The sequence below is a fragment of the Sphaeramia orbicularis genome, chromosome 12, assembly GCF_902148855.1.
Source record: "Sphaeramia orbicularis chromosome 12, fSphaOr1.1, whole genome shotgun sequence".
In the NCBI taxonomy this organism is placed as follows: Eukaryota; Metazoa; Chordata; class Actinopteri; order Kurtiformes; family Apogonidae; genus Sphaeramia; species Sphaeramia orbicularis.
Genome location: NC_043968.1, coordinates 36,949,439 through 36,967,836, shown reverse-complemented (window position 1 = coordinate 36,967,836; position 18,398 = coordinate 36,949,439). Strand labels below are relative to the sequence as shown.

At 41.6% G+C, this 18,398-nt stretch overlaps 1 protein-coding gene across 10 annotated transcripts; it reads left to right on the top strand.

The window, feature by feature from the left end:
- Positions 1–1,871: 1,871 nt before the first annotated feature.
- On the top strand, positions 1,872–18,045 carry gata3 (GATA binding protein 3). Of its 10 annotated transcripts, none has more exons than XM_030150135.1 (7): positions 2,557–7,217; positions 7,357–7,723; positions 8,695–9,171; positions 11,494–11,550; positions 11,707–11,753; positions 13,970–14,095; positions 16,522–18,045. In XM_030150135.1, exons 2-7 carry the CDS (start codon positions 7,489–7,491, stop codon positions 16,807–16,809), a joined length of 1,230 nt encoding a protein of 409 aa, XP_030005995.1. In that variant the 5' UTR covers positions 2,557–7,217; positions 7,357–7,488; the 3' UTR covers positions 16,810–18,045. The 10 variants fall into 10 exon arrangements, with proteins under 10 accessions (XP_030005990.1, XP_030005988.1, XP_030005989.1 ...); XM_030150132.1 differs by having other exon boundaries at positions 2,558–7,217; positions 8,695–9,228; XM_030150130.1 differs by lacking the exon at positions 2,557–7,217 and adding an exon at positions 1,872–2,071 and having other exon boundaries at positions 8,695–9,228; positions 11,494–11,753.
- Positions 18,046–18,398: the final 353 nt, after the last annotated feature.

The following is an 18,398-nucleotide window of genomic DNA, read 5'->3' as shown; positions in this document are numbered from 1 at the left end:
GCGGCCTAGTAATGTAAGGAAACCCTAAACGGCGACCAGGCTAGTTACAGTCTCCATTTACAATTAAATAAGGATTGACTACACAAAATAGGCAACACCCATCCAATCTAGAAAAAAATACATTTTCTAACAGATTTCTGGAAAACACAAAAAAACAACACATTTTAGTTTTTCCTTATTTAATTGAGTAACGTGACTGAAAAAGACAAATTGATTCTCGTTATTTTGCTCATAATTAATCTTTTCATTACACCTTATAATATGCTTTAATTATCTGCGCATAAATGCTGTTGTTTTTCATTAGATTATATCTAAGCCATCAATATGCGCATTTATCACAGAGGCATATTAACTCCACCTTTACATTTAAATCGCACAGCTAATAAATTCCAAAATAAGCACTTTATTTACGTCAAAGGCAGATTAATAAATCATTACTATCGGAATGCGTTATTTTGTAATTCTATTTAGATATTGAAATACTAATTCCATAAATGAAAAGCTCCGCTTACCCTGCATGGAAATGCTGAATTATTCATTGGTTTAAAAAGACAAATTTGGCTGTAGTCGCATTTGTAAGTTTATACAACGAGGTTTGCGCCAATTATCTTTAATTTATTACCTTAATTGAATTTCTTCCCCAAAGATAGATTTGGGTGTGATCAGTTTACATTCTCCTTCAAAGAGTCAAGGCGCAACATGAGAGATACCAAGCCTCCAGCATCCTCCCTCTCCGCTCCTCTCCTCTCCTCTCTTCTCCTCTCCCTCCTCTCTCCTCTTTTTTCCTCAGTGCATTTCACAGAGAGAAGGATCGGATTTGCTTGGTGCTTCTTTCAATCAACCATGGTGTCAATAAGAAGGCTAGTAGGCCTATATGCTCCGGGTGGTTGATGTATGTGAAGCTTTGCCGTTTCAGAACAACTGCTAAAACCACCGGGCCACAATGCAGCTCATATAACATTACCATCCTGATATGGAAAGATTGCACATTTGTTTTTCTTACACATTGTTCAAAAGCGGCTTTAATTACCGTGGAGTTTGGCACGGCTCAGTGGTGCTGATTAGACACCACCGTGGCTTCATCTGTCCTTTGTGGCAAACCATCTAGTCCATGACATAAAAAGGAGGTGCAACATTTTATATGTTACGCAAAGATCTTGTGTTCTGTATTGAAATACTGCAGAGTGCAAACTGCTCATGCAAGCAAGCCATACAGATAATACACTTATTCGATGCTCATGTGCATTAGCATTAATACTGTACGAAAATTGTTATTTTATGAGCTAGTGTGAGGGTAAACCTTTGATTTTTTTCTATGACGGAAAAACGAAAAAGTATTATTTCTAATCAAGAAGCATTACTTGCCCTCGATTTATTTATGATAGCCTAAAAAAATAAAATAAAAAAATAGGCATATATATATATATATATATATATATATATATATATATATATATATATATGTATATATATATATATATATATATATATATATATATATATATATATATATATATACACATATATATATGACACAATGGTATTCGCAGGCCCCAACACAGAGAATGATGTCACAATATGCTGCAAAAAAATATTATCTCTTGTTTTTCCTCATCTTCCTATTGGTTTCTATTGCCTTCTATTCGGTTTCTATTTCTCTAACTTGTGATGCTTTTAAACCCGGAAGAGCTCGCGTGTACAGTACAGTAAGTACGGTAAAGAGGTCGCCTTTGTTTGGCCCGTATGTGCGTGCATCCTGCCCGGTAGCCTGTGCGCGCGCGTGTTCCTCCTCGCGGTGTGTTCTGATGTGACTCCGGGACCGAGGGCGCGCGCACCACCACCACCATCCTCCTCCTCCTCATCAGCAGTAGCAGCAGCAGTAGCAACACCACCACCACTACTGTGTGCGCGTGTGTTTTTCCCTTCCCCATCCACGGCTCTTACTCTCGCCCTCTCTTTCTTTCTCTCTCTCTGTCTGCCTCTCTAAATGCCATCGGCGCTTCCATCTCTATGTCACTCTTTCTTCACATCTGCGGAAAAAAAGCCTCCATCCGTCCAGCGTCCGCTACAGGTCAGTAAATATTTAGCTTTGCTGTGAAGCCGGTGCATCCTAAATGCTCTGTCCAATAGGCTGCCTCTTCACTCACTGGCTTTGTATATGAGAGCTAACTGATGGTGCCCGTGTGTGAAGGATGGCAAACTTTTGTGCTGGGCTTTCGCGTGCCAGTTTAGCCGTATTGATTTAAATGAATTAAAGAAAAAAAAAACGAAAAAGCCTGGCGTTTTGTCACCTGACTTTACTCCAGCCACAGACCACGCTACCGGTTACACCTTCATTTCTTTCCAAATCGTCTGTGTGCATTGCAGGAAAAGGGCGCTGTATTATTGTGAATATCGCCTACAACATCCATAACGACCGCCATTGTTGCCTTTAAGCATTGGTAGCTGTTGTGTTTATTGCGGGAGTAAACGTGGTTTTTTTTAATATATATATATATATATATATATATATATATATATATATATATAATTTCTTTTTCTTTTTTTAACCAAACGCGTAATAATAATTTTCGACGTCGCCCCATGTGTCAAGCACGACTCAGGATTGAAATGTATAAGACGAATGAATTTTTTAAAATATTTAGCTACCTACCTCGAGAACGGCCCTCAAAATAGCGCAGATGAGGGGTTTTAACGACCTATTACCGCGCAGGTTGGTGGTATAGGCAGAATCCCATACAAGCCGTGAAATTGATCTGATTACCTTGCCGGCGGGTCATAAAAAGGAGTTCGGCTTGCTGAGGCTGGGTTTTCCCTCGTTATTAGTTCCCTCCATCTCCTCTTTGGTCGATATGTCTTGGATAGAGCCGCCGTTAGAACGAATAGGGTGCCAAATTAAGGGCATCACGCGCGCACTGGCACGGGCCAACAGCGCTAACGGTTGGCCCATTTGCAGCGCGCGACACAGACCCCTCGCGCACCCTTCTCTATTGATACTGTTAAAAAGTTTTTTCTATTTCCTAAAAATACACAGAGCGGTTAGTCAGGCTGGATTAAATCTGGTAATATTTTTACATATTATAACGTGACCTAAAATGGATATAAATCTATCGCCGGCCTTGAAATTCGCCCATGCGTGACAGAGATTGGCAGCAGCTAATGTGGTTTCATGTATTTCGTTTCACTGTTGAGATTTTGTTTTAGCCGTTATGGGAGCTGTCAGACAGACTTTTGCTGCTGTAGATTAACTCTCAACTCCAATATAAAATCAGTCAAATTCAACGCGTTTATAACTTGGCACAGCCTTATACTGTGTTAAAGCTCAATTAATTTAAAAAAAAAAAAAAAAAAAAAAAAAAAAAAAAGGATGAATATTCCAGGCAGGTGGATGTTTTGTTTCTGGTGGGGACATACAGGCTAAGAGGTGAAAAGGGCCTGTATGTTAAATGAAAGATTACATCAGCGCGTCTGGCGAGAAGTGATAGACGCAGATAAGCATCACGAGTCAGTCAATTGGCAGACCGTTTTGTTTTTCTTTTTCTTTGGGAAGATTGACACAAAATAACACAAGTGCTACTTTTACCCTCGAAGAAAAAGGTGATTTATTCTTCGACTTGTTCTCATTTTAATCATTCTAGGAAAGCCAGTTCTGTTTTGAAGTTTCACACTGTCAACAAGCAGAATTTGACGCCCTCATTTTGTTCTAAGAAACCGACTTTGTTCACATGCACACACCATGGCAGCCCTTTTATTTTACTTGAAGAAGACCATAAAGGTGACAAATGAGTCACGGAATAAGTCATTTTATATAACACTCAGGCAACTTGCGGTGCTGTAACACTTTCAAAATATAGAAATGTACATTTAACTGGTAGTTGACTTCGACTCTTACAGGGATTAGTGGTTTTAATCATGGGCTGCTCATCTCCGTTGTCATCTGGAAACACTTGCAAGAACAGAGCGGTTGTATTTTTACCATTTTAATTTAATATTTATTTTCTATGTATGTGTTTTTTGTTTTGTTTTTTTCTATGAGCTGCGTTTTTGTTACGGATTTAATTAACTGTAAATTATTAATATAAATCACAGGAAGTTGGAAATAATATTTTTGAAATTAACAAAATTGAGATTATGGCCTGGATTTAAAAAAAAAAAAAAAAGAAAAGAAACATGGCCATGATTAAATAGTAAACACACACGTGCACATGCGCAAATAGCACACACTATTTTTACAGTTATGATTTAAATAGGCATTTATTTTTCTTCAGAATAGTAGGTTAATATTTACTAGTATTGGTGATGTAACCTATTTATTTTGGTTTTATTTACTGAACTCTGATTAATCAGTTGACGGAAGGAAATTATTATTTGTGATGAAAAACAATGATTGTAATTGCTGAAGAGGCCATAGTCTATAAATAGGCAGCACAGGAACAAAATAAACACACAAAGACCTTATCGTAAATATTTCAGCCCCCACGCTGGCAATGGAATAATCCAGTCATGTCTTAAATCATCAACCTCAACACAGACAAATGGTGCCATTTATGATTTTAATCAGAGGTGAATCACTTGTAAATGATCTGTCATCAGAAGTCGGACTGGCCTTTAGCCTACTTTTATGAATCAACCTTTACGCACAACAGCACTTCTATTTGTAGGCCATTAGCTTTAAAAGTAGACTAATACAGTTTTAGACTCTCACACACTGGCAGGAAAAAATAGAGCTGCATCCACCATTTCTTCCTCCGTGGCGACAGTTTGGGATTATAAATGACAACTTTTTAAGAGAGCCAGTCTTACTGCGTGCTGAATAAGCTCTGTCGTTATTGACACCAAGGCTTGGGAATCAAGTCATGGGATGGCTTCCATGTCCCATTCTCTAAGCTTCGATACATCCCAGTCAAGAAACAAAAAAACATAATCGGGATTTTAGGCTACATTTACCGTCATGTGTTGCCTCCGAGCACCTATAACGGGTACTTTGTGGATAATGGCTCCGCGATACTTTTCAAGAGGATAATTACACGAGTCCGCTGACAGCTTGACAATGGCAGCTACATCAGTTTGCATCCAAGTTCAGTCTCAGGTTTGCCTGAGTGAGAAATGCTCCCTCTTTCTGTCTCTCTCCAGGTAGGCTATCCTGGAGAGGAAAAATACGACGCTTTGCCAAGTCTCTCTCAGACTGTGCTCCCACGCGCCCGGCTGAGAACAACCGCAATATCAAAAGAGGGGAAAGAAATTGGGGACGTGGACTAACTAATTGAGTTATCACCTTAAACGTGCGGCCTCACAGGGTCACTCGTTTAATAATTCATGTTTCTAAAATATAACCTTTATCTAAATTATTAGGCTACTATTGATCCCTTAATTTCATGCTCAAGAGCTACGCGTTTGTGTGTAGCCAATGAATTCCCCAGTAAATCCGCCCTACCTGCTATTAGGCTATCACAGGATAGTGCTGATACCTACGTGGTGCAAAGGCGTGCGCGCTCCCGCTGCCTACCCGCTGCGTCTGCGAGAGAGTTCATTTCCTGACTTTTTTTTTTTTTTTTTAAACACCGTGGTGACGTCACATCCAGTGGCGTCGCCGAGGCTGCCCCCACCCCGTACACATCCCTTACTCTACTATTACACACTGCCTATCTGAGACTATATGGACAATCCAAACCGGGATTTTGACATAAAATACTTCCCCAAGGAGCGGCTCCATTTCAGAGGTGGAATACCGCTGAAGACGCACAGCATCATACCTGCATGACGCAGAACACACACACGCGCGCACACACACACACACACACACACACACACACACACACACACACACACACGTAGCCTACTGTATCTCTTCTTTAAATTATAGTTGCTCATGTGTTAAACTTGGGAAAAAGATGAAAGATGGAAAATACGATCGCTCCCTCTGCGTACTATCGTGTTACATTTAATGCACTGTTTTGAATAAATAATGACATGAGCCATTGTTGCTTGTCTGTATGAGTTGGTGCAGTGGGTTATTGCAAAAAAAAAAAACAAAAAAAAAAAACCTTACGTTAACCGAGAAACAGTAAAAGCTTATATTAGGTTTTTTCTTTCTTTTTTTGAGACTATAAACTCAGTCTTCCAGGCGTCCTTGTCCGTGCCTGCTTCACGGTAAGGAAATCGGCTCAATTTGGATCTGCCATTAGAATAATGTGCCTGTCACCGCGAGAGGACGCACTGTCACAATTTTAAGAGCGTAAATGTCCCGCAACCTGCCTTTGGCCCAAAGCAACAGGCTCTGCTGCAGCTTTCTGTCTCTCCCACTTCGGCTGTGCACAGATGAACTACAGAAGATAGGTCGAATAAAACAATGAGGGCTACTTAATTTTGTTAACCTCTGTAGTGCAACACATCCATTTAGACAAAAAAGTCTTACATTGTTTTCATTTAATTTAGAGTTACTTTAATTGAAATAAATGTTGAATTAAAAAATAACAACAGAGAATCTTTACTATTTAGATGGTGAGATTTAACGCATTTCTTAACAATTTAAATGATGACCTATAATAACTTTGAAACAGTGTTACACACTCCAAATGATACTTTGCATTTCTAGTGAGTATAATTTTATTTGTTTAACTTGAAATAAATATCCTTATTTGTAAAATATTTTATTTGGCAAGGTCACTGAATGAAAAATCTTGTGCTTCTCTCCTGGCCCACGTTATATTCAATTAGAGTAGGCCCCTCCCCTTAACTGATGACACTGACAGACCCTCCTTAAGTTGCGTCGCGCCACAGCTGTCTGCAAGCATTGAGCTGCCTGGCGCCATCCTGAAAGAATGCCTTCACTGTAAAAAAAAAAAAAAAAAAAAAAAAAAAGGGGGCTGGAGAGAGAGAGAGAGACAGAGAGAGGGAGAGGTAGAGCAAGGGCGAGCGAGCAAGAGCCACAGAGACCGAGAGGGAGAGAGAGAGAGAGGAGCGGAGTTAATGGAGAGAGCTACAACTGCGCACAAACACAGATTTGATCAGTGAGTTTAACTTGCTGGTGCTGGTCAGTGTGCAGTGAAGCCACCCACTGCAAACAAACCCTGCGCCCGCACTCACCTCCACTACTTGTTGAGCTGGGTTGAAACAGACATTTTTAAAGAGGAAGAAGTTCAGGAACACTGCGTGGGACCGGATTCCATTTTGGACGTATATAAATGACAACACGTTTGTTGCATTTGTAATGTGGGGTATGTTTCGTGTTTAAATATCTTGCTTAAAAAAAAACGGGAAAATTGACTTTTACCGTGGGCCTCCTGTGTGTTTCAGCCGTGCTGCATGTGAACAGTTAAAGAAAATAAGACAATAAATTCCTCTCTCTGTCTTCAGGTGACTGGAAGCAAGCGCGGAACCTGTGGATTTAACAAAAAACGGATTTGGGACAGTTTATTTCTTATCTTGTGACTTGTATCTGTTTTGCTTCGGCGTGCATGAACATTTGCTGAAGAAAAAAGCAAAGCAATGGAAGTAAGTGCGGACCAGCCACGATGGATGAGCCATCATCCCGCGGTGTTAAACGAGCAGCATCCCGGCTCACATCACCCGGGCCTCGGCCACTCATACATGGACCCTTCGCAGTATCCTCTCGCTGACGATGTGGATGTACTCTTTAATATCGATGGACAGGGGAACCACGTCTCTCCATACTATGGAAACTCAGTCCGAGCCGTCCAGAGGTACCCTCCTCCTCCACACAGTAAGTAAACGGCCTCTTCAGGTCTTTTATTTAATAATGTGAACATTCTCGTGTTTAGCCCTCTGTGCGTAATTTATCCCTGCAGATCAGACTCAATTACTGTCGCTGTGTTTGGATTTATTTGCATTATGTGACTGTGATCCAGAGCAGGTTTCGGTTTTGGCCTGAGCTGACTGTGTCTGTAAAAACCTGACAGATTAAATGTTGGGAAACCACGCCGTAAATATGGTTTACCCGGAGTTTTTTTATTATTATTATTATTATTATTATTATTGGTTTGACACTACCGCTTATATCACAGACTATTCCCGTCTAAACTTTGCAAACACATAACGACATTCAGTTGACTGACATGTCAGACAAGTTTTTCAAAACCCCGTGCGTAATTTGTTTTCTGGATCAATGTGGTATTTCGTTCCGGATTAAAACAAATAGACGTCCTGGCACAGAGGTGACACACACACCTGGGATATTTTAGTAGCCTAAAGCTTAGTGGCATGTTCTCACATCTGAGCATATACCAAATATTTTTTCATTCTTCTCATGTGTGGAGCTTCCTATAGTGTAGGCTTGAACTTCCTCAACAGTCAGTGACAGTGTAGCTTCTTCTGACAGTGACAAGTCTTCAGTAGTTGCGTGAAGGCCTCTTCAATGGAAATGGTCAAATTATGCATGTGTGGGACCCAAATGAATCTGCGGCTTCTCTTTTTATGAGCTTTCTAATGACATCTACACAGAGAAAGTTTCAGTGTTGTGAATCAGAACAGCACATTCATGTAATTATGGGCTGGTGTTATGTCTTAAAATAGACCCATTTGTCATACATTGATAAATCAGTGTGTAATGTTGTGCCCTCTGTCAGATTTCTATGCGTCTTTAGGCCCAAAGGGGACAGAATCTGTGTGTTTTTACTAATGCTGCAGTCAGGGCTGAGGTTGTAATGTTTTCTGTGTGTTTCTGTGCTGCCCCAGGTAGCCAGGTGTGCCGTCCCTCATTACTGCACGGCTCTCTGCCCTGGCTGGAGGGGAGCAAAGGGATCGCCCCGCACCACAGCACTTCTCCCTGGAACCTGAGCCCCTTCCCCAAGAACCCCCTGCACCACGGCTCCCCGGCCAGCCTGTCCGTCTACCCCCCGGCCTCCTCCTCCTCCCTGTCCACCGGTCATTCCAGTCCACACCTTTTTACGTTTCCCCCGACCCCTCCGAAAGACGTATCCCCGGACCCAGGCATGTCCACCCCGGGCTCCAGCAGCTCCGGGCGGCAGGAGGATAAAGAGTGCATAAAGTACCAGGTGACCCTGGCCGAGAGTATGAAACTGGAGTCAGCTCACAGCCGGAGCGTGGGATCAATCGGAGCAGGGTCTTCCTCTGCCCACCACCCCATCGCTACATACCCACCCTATGTCCCTGAATACGGCCCAGGCCTCTTCCCACCAAGTAGCCTGATAGGTGGGTCATCTTCTAGTTATGGTTCCAAAACAAGACCAAAAACAAGGTCCTGTTCAGGTAGGCGTGCGCTTTATTACATTCCCTTTTGACCTAACATTATTCCCCAGATTTGCAGCCTTAATGATCAGCCATGTTTAATCTCATACATAAAACAAACAAACAGAGAAAAAAAGAAGGAACAAAAAATAAATAAATAAATAAAACATGAATATAGACATGTACAAGCTCTCGTTCTGGGCTAAAGGCCATTTAGGGCAACGTGTTCCAAATAATATACAGGCGACTCATAAAGCCTTAAAGCTCCTTCTTTCTTCATCACGTAATAATAATAATGATGACAACAATAATAGTAGATTGCAAATTTTCTTATATTACACTGAGCCAACTATGTCGATTGAAAAAAATAAAATAAAATTTACAATTTAAAAAAAAAAATCAGTTTCGTCGCACAGCCCATTATTATTATTATTATTATTATTATTATTATTATTATTATTATTATTATTTATTTGTACACATATTTAAATAAAGAAAAAATAATCACTGTGGAAATGAGTTCATATTTATTTATACACACACACACACATATATATATATATATATATATATATATATATATATATATAATAATACAGGTCATTTTCCCCTGTTGTGGTACACTAACTAAAAGGGGAGAGAGACAGAGAGGAAGCCAGCTCTCTGGGCTGTGTCGCCCCGTTTATATGTTTAAGATAATCCCATTACTGTCAGACCAGTGCACGCCACAGTTGCATTGTTTACCCAGCACCGGATGCTGCTCGTTCATTCACGGGGAAAAAGCGGGTGAATGGTCGGCGTGGCAGAGTGCACCAGCCACGGAGGGAGGGGAGACTAGATACTGAGGGAGGAAAGAATATTTCCAAATGATGGTGGGGGTTATTATTTTTAAGGTTATTGCTGCGCAGCTGAAAGCAGTTTTCTGTAATGAGATTAATATCAGCGGCTTTGATGGGAGTATAGAAGACAGTGGATTAGTTGATGCATATCAACGGGATTATTCAGCATCATACACTGGCCCATTAATGCACATAATGATTTTAATTCAAGGATAATTCGAGATAATGTGTATTTAAAGATATTTCCAGATCTTAGGAGTGTTTTCCTTTTTAATGATGTTATCATTAATTTTTCAGTAAAGGCTTGTGTTGCAGAAGCCTTTTCCCCCTCACTGTGTGTAGCTACACTGGATCCGATACAGCTATTACTTGATTTCAACACATATTTCTCAGTCGAAAAAATACATATGAAATTTTAAAGATTATGAGCCTAAATGTATATTTTGTAAACCAAAGAAATTTTGAAAAAGGGAAAAAGAAAAAAACGCACGCGCACACACACACTTTTCCAGGTGCTTGCACGTCTGTCACATCTAAACACGGCACCAACCCGGACTGTCACATCTCTCTTTTGTGAAGAAGTCGGGCTGTGTTTTTGCAGCTCGAAAAAAAGGGGAAGTGTGGCTGCATGAAAATGCAAACGCTCTCGGCGTTGCACAAAAGCCCCGTGTGAGTCTCTGCTTTCAAATAATCTGACTATGACTGCAGCTCCCTTGTTTCAGTTTCAGGCCCCTGTACTATAATCACACTGTTAGTGCGCGGCTCACCTGTCGGTGTCACTAGAGAAGTGCCAGTCAAACCTGAACATCCCCTCACTCATCTCTAAACAAAGGACTCAGCCTATTAAAGAAATGAGATGATATTATTATTATTATTATTATTATTATTATTATTATTATTATTATTATTGTTGTTGAATTAATTGGAGAAAGAAGAAGGCCTGTTGTATAACCATGTTAATCTCGGAGAAAAGTGATTTTACTGATTAAATTCCAATTAAAGATCACGTGTACTTTGAGGATTTTCTGATTTACTGACATAAATTCTGCTTAAGGACCTTAACACAACTGTTGTTTTAATGATTTCACTGCTGATAACTACATATTTATTTAATAAGTGAATTATAATTTTATTGCTACTGTAATTGTATATTACTGTGCATGTAATGTGTTCATTAGACATTTATCATTAGGCTATTATTATTATTATTATTATTATTATTATTATTATTATTATTATTATTATTGCCATTTGTTGTACAAATACTAACCATTTATTGCATTTTGGATTTTTGCACATTTTCCATTCTTGCAGTGATAGTGTCCTTCATCATTTTTTCCACCTTTTCCATTGTCAGCATACATTACATGCATGCAGACTGAAAAGGGGCTACCACTGACCTGGACGTTGTGTCCATATTTTGTGTGTATGTGTGTGGCTCTTGCAGAGGGTAGGGAGTGTGTGAACTGCGGGGCCACGTCGACTCCGCTGTGGAGGCGGGATGGTACGGGTCACTATCTGTGTAACGCCTGCGGACTCTATCACAAGATGAACGGGCAGAATCGCCCTCTGATCAAACCCAAGCGGCGGCTGGTACGTTTCTACCACATTTCTCTATTGATGACATTTCCGTCTCTCTCTCTGTTTTTCCCCTATCCAGGAAGAAGTAGGCCTATTAGCTGCAGGAAATTGACTCGACAAGTGCAGGTCTCTGTTTTCAGATACTACCATAGAAAAACTGCACAATTTTTGAATGCAATGACGATGCTATTTTTTATTTGCCACCAGTGTCATTGATTCACAGAGCATTTTGTTTCAACATAGGCCCCATGTGTATTTGGAGATGGAGTGCTTCTCTTAAAAGAGAAAACTGCTTCAAGCTGCAGGCCTGCATTCAAAATTAACGCCATAATAAAACTAGGCCTATACTGTAATCGTCCTCAATGGTCAGCTATTATTATATTATGACCATTCTATTATTATTATTTTTATTCTAGGATTTCTTCAGCTGGCTATTTTTGCCTTTACTGCAGTTCTTTTCAGGGAAAGCCCCTGTAGTCAGAGCTGCAGCTCCTAGGAGCTTCAGAGGACTTCCCCTGCCTTCTTGACTAATAAGTCTTTCGAGGCAAATATGGCTGTCCAGTCCTGCTCTGGACCTCTTCAGTACACCTCTCTCCTAATGTGAAAACCCGACTTCCCAGGAAAGGCTGCCGGATATCTGAGCAGCGCAGATAAGTCGCTTTTAACAACACAGCCCGCTTCCCTAGTCATAACATACAGGCTGCGGAGTCTGAGGCAGGCCAGCACAGTCACGACTTCAGATTGTTTGGTGTTCTAAACACTGCTCAAATACACGGGGATGGTCAGGTATGGGTAATTGCCACGCCACATTTGACCTTGCATTTTTATTTGAGACTAAAGGATTCCCTGCTAGAAATGGATCTAATATCTCTGAAGAGCCAGAAAAATAATACATCCTCACTCGTTCATTACTTGTATTTCTTGATGCAACAATATTGTCATAAAACGATTTAATAAATGTCACACCATTGGCATCATTTCCAAAGAAGGTAAAGTTGGAAGATAATGATATTACAGTGAAATAAAAGTGAAGATGAGGAGACGGATTATGCATGCATTGTATGGACTTAACAGACGTGAGGGTTATTCCTGCGTCAATAACCTCCACTCTGATTGGTTATTCCCAGCACACAGCAGCAGGGGTTATTAAGTCACCACATGTGTACAATTGGAAATCCCTTCCAGAGATAATGTAGTCCTGTGTCCTTTGTGGTCACCTGTCTATTGATTGTTTTTAGAGATTATAACATCAATGTCAAGCCATTGCAGCAAACTGGGCTGTGAGGCAGGCAGTTAAATCCATGGGAAGACATGACTTTGACTGTGTCACAATCAAGTGTGAGCTTTACTCTGCTGGTAGCCTGAAGCGGAGCCAAAAATATCCAACTAGTTTTTTTTCTTATTATGTTTTTAATTGCCGTGCAATTGTCGCCATATGGTTTATTTCACTGCATCACATATTGATATTTAAATCTATAATATCCAAGAAATCCCCTACAGCACACAGCCTCCAAACCCTCCCCGTATGTGGCCTGGACTGAGACACATATTCGCTTTAATCAATACCAAATCTATACACGCTCAGCCTCTTCTTCTTCTTTTTCTTCTTCTTCTTTTTCTTCTTCTTCTTTTTCTTCTCATTTCAATTGTTTAACGTCATGAGGCCGATATTTAAACAAGATTTCGTGGCACAAACACTCACTTTAAGGGGAAATTTAATCAGATTTAATAGTTCTCCCATTTCAAGGCACTGCTTTTATGTCTTCTGTAAATATTTATTCTCCAGGAGGTATGTGCTCTATGACGCTATTTTTAGCCTCGAGTGAAAGCAGCTCTGTTTTTGGTATTTCTGTCTTTATTTTAAACTATTTTCAGCTTGCCTTGCTCTAAATGCAAAAGCATTGGGAGGATCTATGCTTTATGTATTATTAAATGAAGGCTTTACTGATTGTTTTTTTTTTTGTGACTTTGCACAATGCAGGAATGAAGACTGTTTAAGATGGTGCCATAAAAAACTGTTGTGTTCTATTTACTGCAAGAAAACTTCATAAATATGGTTAGAATGACCAACATGGCACTGGCAAATCCTGATGCGCAAAAATATGTCGCGTAGCTTTCTAAAACCCAAAGCCATATTTTTCCAAGGGACATATTTGAATGCTACCAGTGCTGCATAAACCTTAGTTTCTGAGTGAATTTCAGAGTAAAATTGCAAAACGGCACCCTTGATGTTCGTCTCCAGTTTATGTGAATAACCTTTTTTTTTTTTTTTTTTTCGTTGATTGCGTAATTACGTGGTCATGTGACGCTTTGGGTCTTTTCTGTCCTCTTTGTGTGTGCAGTCCGCGGCCAGGCGGGCAGGGACATCATGTGCAAACTGTCAAACGACAACGACGACGCTGTGGCGGAGAAACGCCAACGGGGACCCGGTGTGTAACGCCTGCGGCCTCTACTTTAAACTGCACAATGTAAGTAATAACCCTTCTGAGGAGGAATGTGTGCGCATCAAGACCTGGCCGATTGATTTGATTTATTTATTTATTTATTTCCACCCCAACACCATCTTCCCTGCTCTTATTATTTCTTCCTTGTCACGTCCTGTTGGGCACCTTTCCCTCCTACTCTGAATATTTTATCTGTCTTGTCCCTGCAGAGAATTTCCGGGGCACGGCGATAACAAATACTGTAGAATTAATATGATTTATTGGCAGTAAGTGCGAATCTAAAATGTATAAGACGAAGTGAACTAAGCCCGCAGCCGCCTTGGTTTTGAATATTAAATAAGGAGCTTAATTAAAATTCGATTAATTTCCAGGCCATTTTTTTTTTTATTTCTAGCCTTTTGGTTCCAAGCGCGCCAGGGACTCCGAGTCCCCCCTCTGACCACCAATCCGTCTGATTCGTTTTGGGTTGGTTAGTGCCTCACCACATCATTTCACATCCTCAATCTGAAAACCCCAGGGACTCGTTTATCTCTCTCTCTCTCTCCCCACTCCTGTGCACAAAGCTGTCACTTTTAATCAAACAGCTATTGTAGTTGAAACTAATAATAATAATCACCAGGCTAACTGCTCTGAGGCCGCATATAGGTAATATTTCCCCCCCCCATCACAGACAACAGATAAAGGTTGCCTATATCCCATATCCATGTGTGGAAAGGGAAGAGTATCCTGCTCTGTTGCCCTGCTTGTCACGCAAGCGCTCCCTGTTAAATCATTTTCCCATGTTACTTTTGGCAGAAAGGTAGCCGCTGCAGAAACAGATTCAGACAAAGGTTAAAAGGATAGAAGAATAATATTTCCCAGTTACATATTAGCATTTGAACTGACCCTGACCTTGGTGTAATTGCAAAATTAGTTTATTTTGGTAAATCCAGACTTCTGTTGGGGCGTGCTCCCTTTGAAACAAATTCCACATTCTTCATGGAGAATTTAGTCGAGCCTGCATGTGCTCCTGATGTGTGAGCTTCCCCAAAACACCTGATGTTAACAGTCTGTTGTCCTGTAAGCTTTGGCTTAGATAAGAAGCTTGTGCAAACAGAAAAGTTGCCACAAACACGCGGCCTTGTTAACACCCAAAACAGAAAACAGTCTCTTTTTAGTAATCGGGGGTTTTCTCACCACATGTCTTCTCATCTTTTCTATCTTTGAGTGAGGTACAGTATGTTCAGCTTTGACACCTAAGCACAGGGGTTTCAGGTGGTTTGGTGCTGGGAGAGAGGATGTGAGAGGCTGTGCTGTGTATACTGCGGTGGTCATTGACTCAAACGCTTTGGCTCTGCCTTTGTTTGATGTGCCGGGCGGCGGCCGAGCGCAGGCTGGAGGCCCAAGGCTTCCTCTGTGAGATGGTAGACATCTCAGCATCAAAGAGCAGAGGCCTGACCGGCTTTAGGTGGGCGTAGCATGCCTCAGAGCTGGAAGCAAGGCAGACAAGGCAGCGAAAGTCCCCCAATATGGAGCCACATCTTAGAGAATGAAACCACATCACTGGGGGGGCCATAGATCTCTGCCCTCCACTAATCATCAAGGCCACTCTGCTTAAAGAGTCAGCGAAAAATGGCAATGTCTTAGAGTGCGCAAGAGTGAGGAAGAAATCCCTGTTTCCATTTCCCTGGGAAGAACTGCTCAAAAAGATCAGGAAGCCAGTCGGCCTCATCCACCTCCCCTCATAATCCTGCCCACAGTCGGAATTCCATCATCCAGCTCTCATTCCCGGCTAAACCTATGCTGGAATAAGGCAGCCGGGGCCATTTTGGCCAGGAGACGGCCACATGGTTGAGGAGGAGGGTGGAGAGGAGGACTTGGCCGACGCCGGCGGTCGTCATGGCCATGTGTCTCTGTGGTCGACTGGCTGCACATTAGCTGCCAGACCCTTCTCCTCTCTCCTCTCCGTCTCTGCTGTGCACACACTCACCCTCTTCCTTCCATCCCCCTCCATCGTTCCTTTTACTCTCTTTTTCTGGCACAGTCACAGACTCAGATACAGTCCAGCTTAAAGGAATCAACATTTAGTCCAGATGAATGCTGACTTATCCCATCACGCAGACACACAGTCAGACACTTAAACACAAAGAGTATATGTAAACAATCTTCTGTTTCAGGATGGGACAGTCTGATTTGCCTCATAATAGAAGTCCATTACATGTCATTATGTCTGTACCAAAACCCCAAATCTGCCACTAAAGCTCTATCTGTGCCACATTTTTCTCTTTATTTTAAAACACAGACACTCCTCAAAAAGGCTTATGTCTAGAAACACTGTTAGGTAAAAAATAAATGCATCCTGATCTAAATCTTCTCTTATGAGATGTGTATCTTGCATGTGAGCAGAATGTTCTAAAACCCGACAGATAAAATACTAATCTGCCGTCCTCTCTGTCTCCTTTCGAGAGCAGATCAACCGACCTCTGACCATGAAGAAGGAAGGCATCCAGACCAGGAACAGGAAGATGTCCAGCAAGTCCAAGAAGAGCAAAAAGTCCCAAGACAACATGGATGATTTCTCCAAGAGCCTGATGGACAAGAGCAGCTCCTTCAGCCCGGCCGCCCTGTCCCGCCACATGTCCTCCTTCCCTCCTTTCTCACACTCCAGCCACATGTTGACCACCCCCACACCCATGCACCCCTCCTCAAGCCTCCAGTTCGCCCCCCACCACTCCAGTATGGTCACAGCCATGGGTTAGACCTTCCCATGTAGCGGGGCCGCCCCTGAACCCTCGGCCTCGTCACCACCACACCCCACGGTACCTCTGCTGACCTGCTTCCTTATCCCAAAAGACAAATAAACCGCTCCTTGGCCCGACCTACGCTCCCCTGTCTCACCACCTCGCTGCGGTGTGAGAACGACAGGCTTTAGACTCCTTTGTCCTCAGTTGTATCTTATTTTTATAAAATCACAGTGTACCTCTGCGATGTGAATGCTTTGCAGACTTGACTTGACTGGGGCACACTGACCTCGGAGGGGATTTTGTTTGTCCCCCAACCAGGGAGAGAAAGAGCATTTTCTCTCCAAGTTGCCACCACCACCACCACAAAGACGCTGTCCTCCCAGCTGATCCACATGATAAGGAGCTCCATTTGTGTACAAAAAGCCATTTTCCACACACAGACATCACAAAAGCAGACATTAAAAACTTTTATGACGCCCCTCCCTTAATTTCCCATTCAGCCTCTCCGCATCTTGCGCCTGTATAACAGGAATCCCACTCCCTTCCTTCTGCTGATGAAGATGAGGAGAGACAGACATTGAATATATTTGTACAAATTGTATGAAATACAGTACATTTAATGAAGACTTTTTAATTAAGTAAAAAAAAAAACGGAAACTTGCCCCTGGGCAGCTAATGATGAGAAGGGTACGAGTCGCAGCAGGTGGAGAGACTTTGCCGCCAGAGGAGAGAGGACAGGACACCTCCGAGACCCGGAGGAAAGAAAAGGGAGGAGGTGAGAAGAGGAGAAAGGGCAGGCCTCAGCTTTTGCCTGCGAGAATTGTGTTGCATTAAGTTTGTAGAGAGTCGGCGGATCTGACTGCAGGCGTCTCTCTTCTGTTTTTTTTTTTTTTTTCTTTTGGATGTGCTATAGGTCTCGGGCTATTGGTTTGTGTTGACACGCACACGTATACACACTTACACGCACACACACATGCACACACACATTTGATCACCTGAAAGACTTTCTTCCTGCCCACAGATTATATGCATTGTGAAAAAAGTTCCTGTATTTGTTATTTGTATGTATAAATCAGAGTACCAAAAATACGAAAGAAACAAAGATGTAGAATTATTTCTTTATGTTATGCAGACTGAATGGTTGTAAAAATTTAATAATAATCACTAGTGTAAAATATGACTGCCTTTTGTTTCGTAATTTCTTTTCCTCTTTGAAAATAATAAACTAGTTTAATCTCTGTTGACATGTTAGTACTGTGGTTGAGAGTCATCTCTTTACATGCTGTGTGAATGCACACCCTTCTACCACTCATCACAACCACAACCTGCTTTTTTTTTTTTTATCCTGCATTCACAGGAATGGCCCTTATGGTCAGTTGAGCACAAACAGGAAGAGCAGAAATAAACAGTGGCAATGGAGGAACAACTCAAATGGCAGGGTCGAAGAGGCCAGGCCACACGGGCTGAACGGGCTTTTGTCTCATCCTACTGATACATAAATACACACGGATGACAAGCAACGCTGTCCACACACATCAAACGTCTATTATTTATTTCGCAAGAAGGAGTTATCAGGAAACGGCATCATTTCAAGCTCTTTCCTC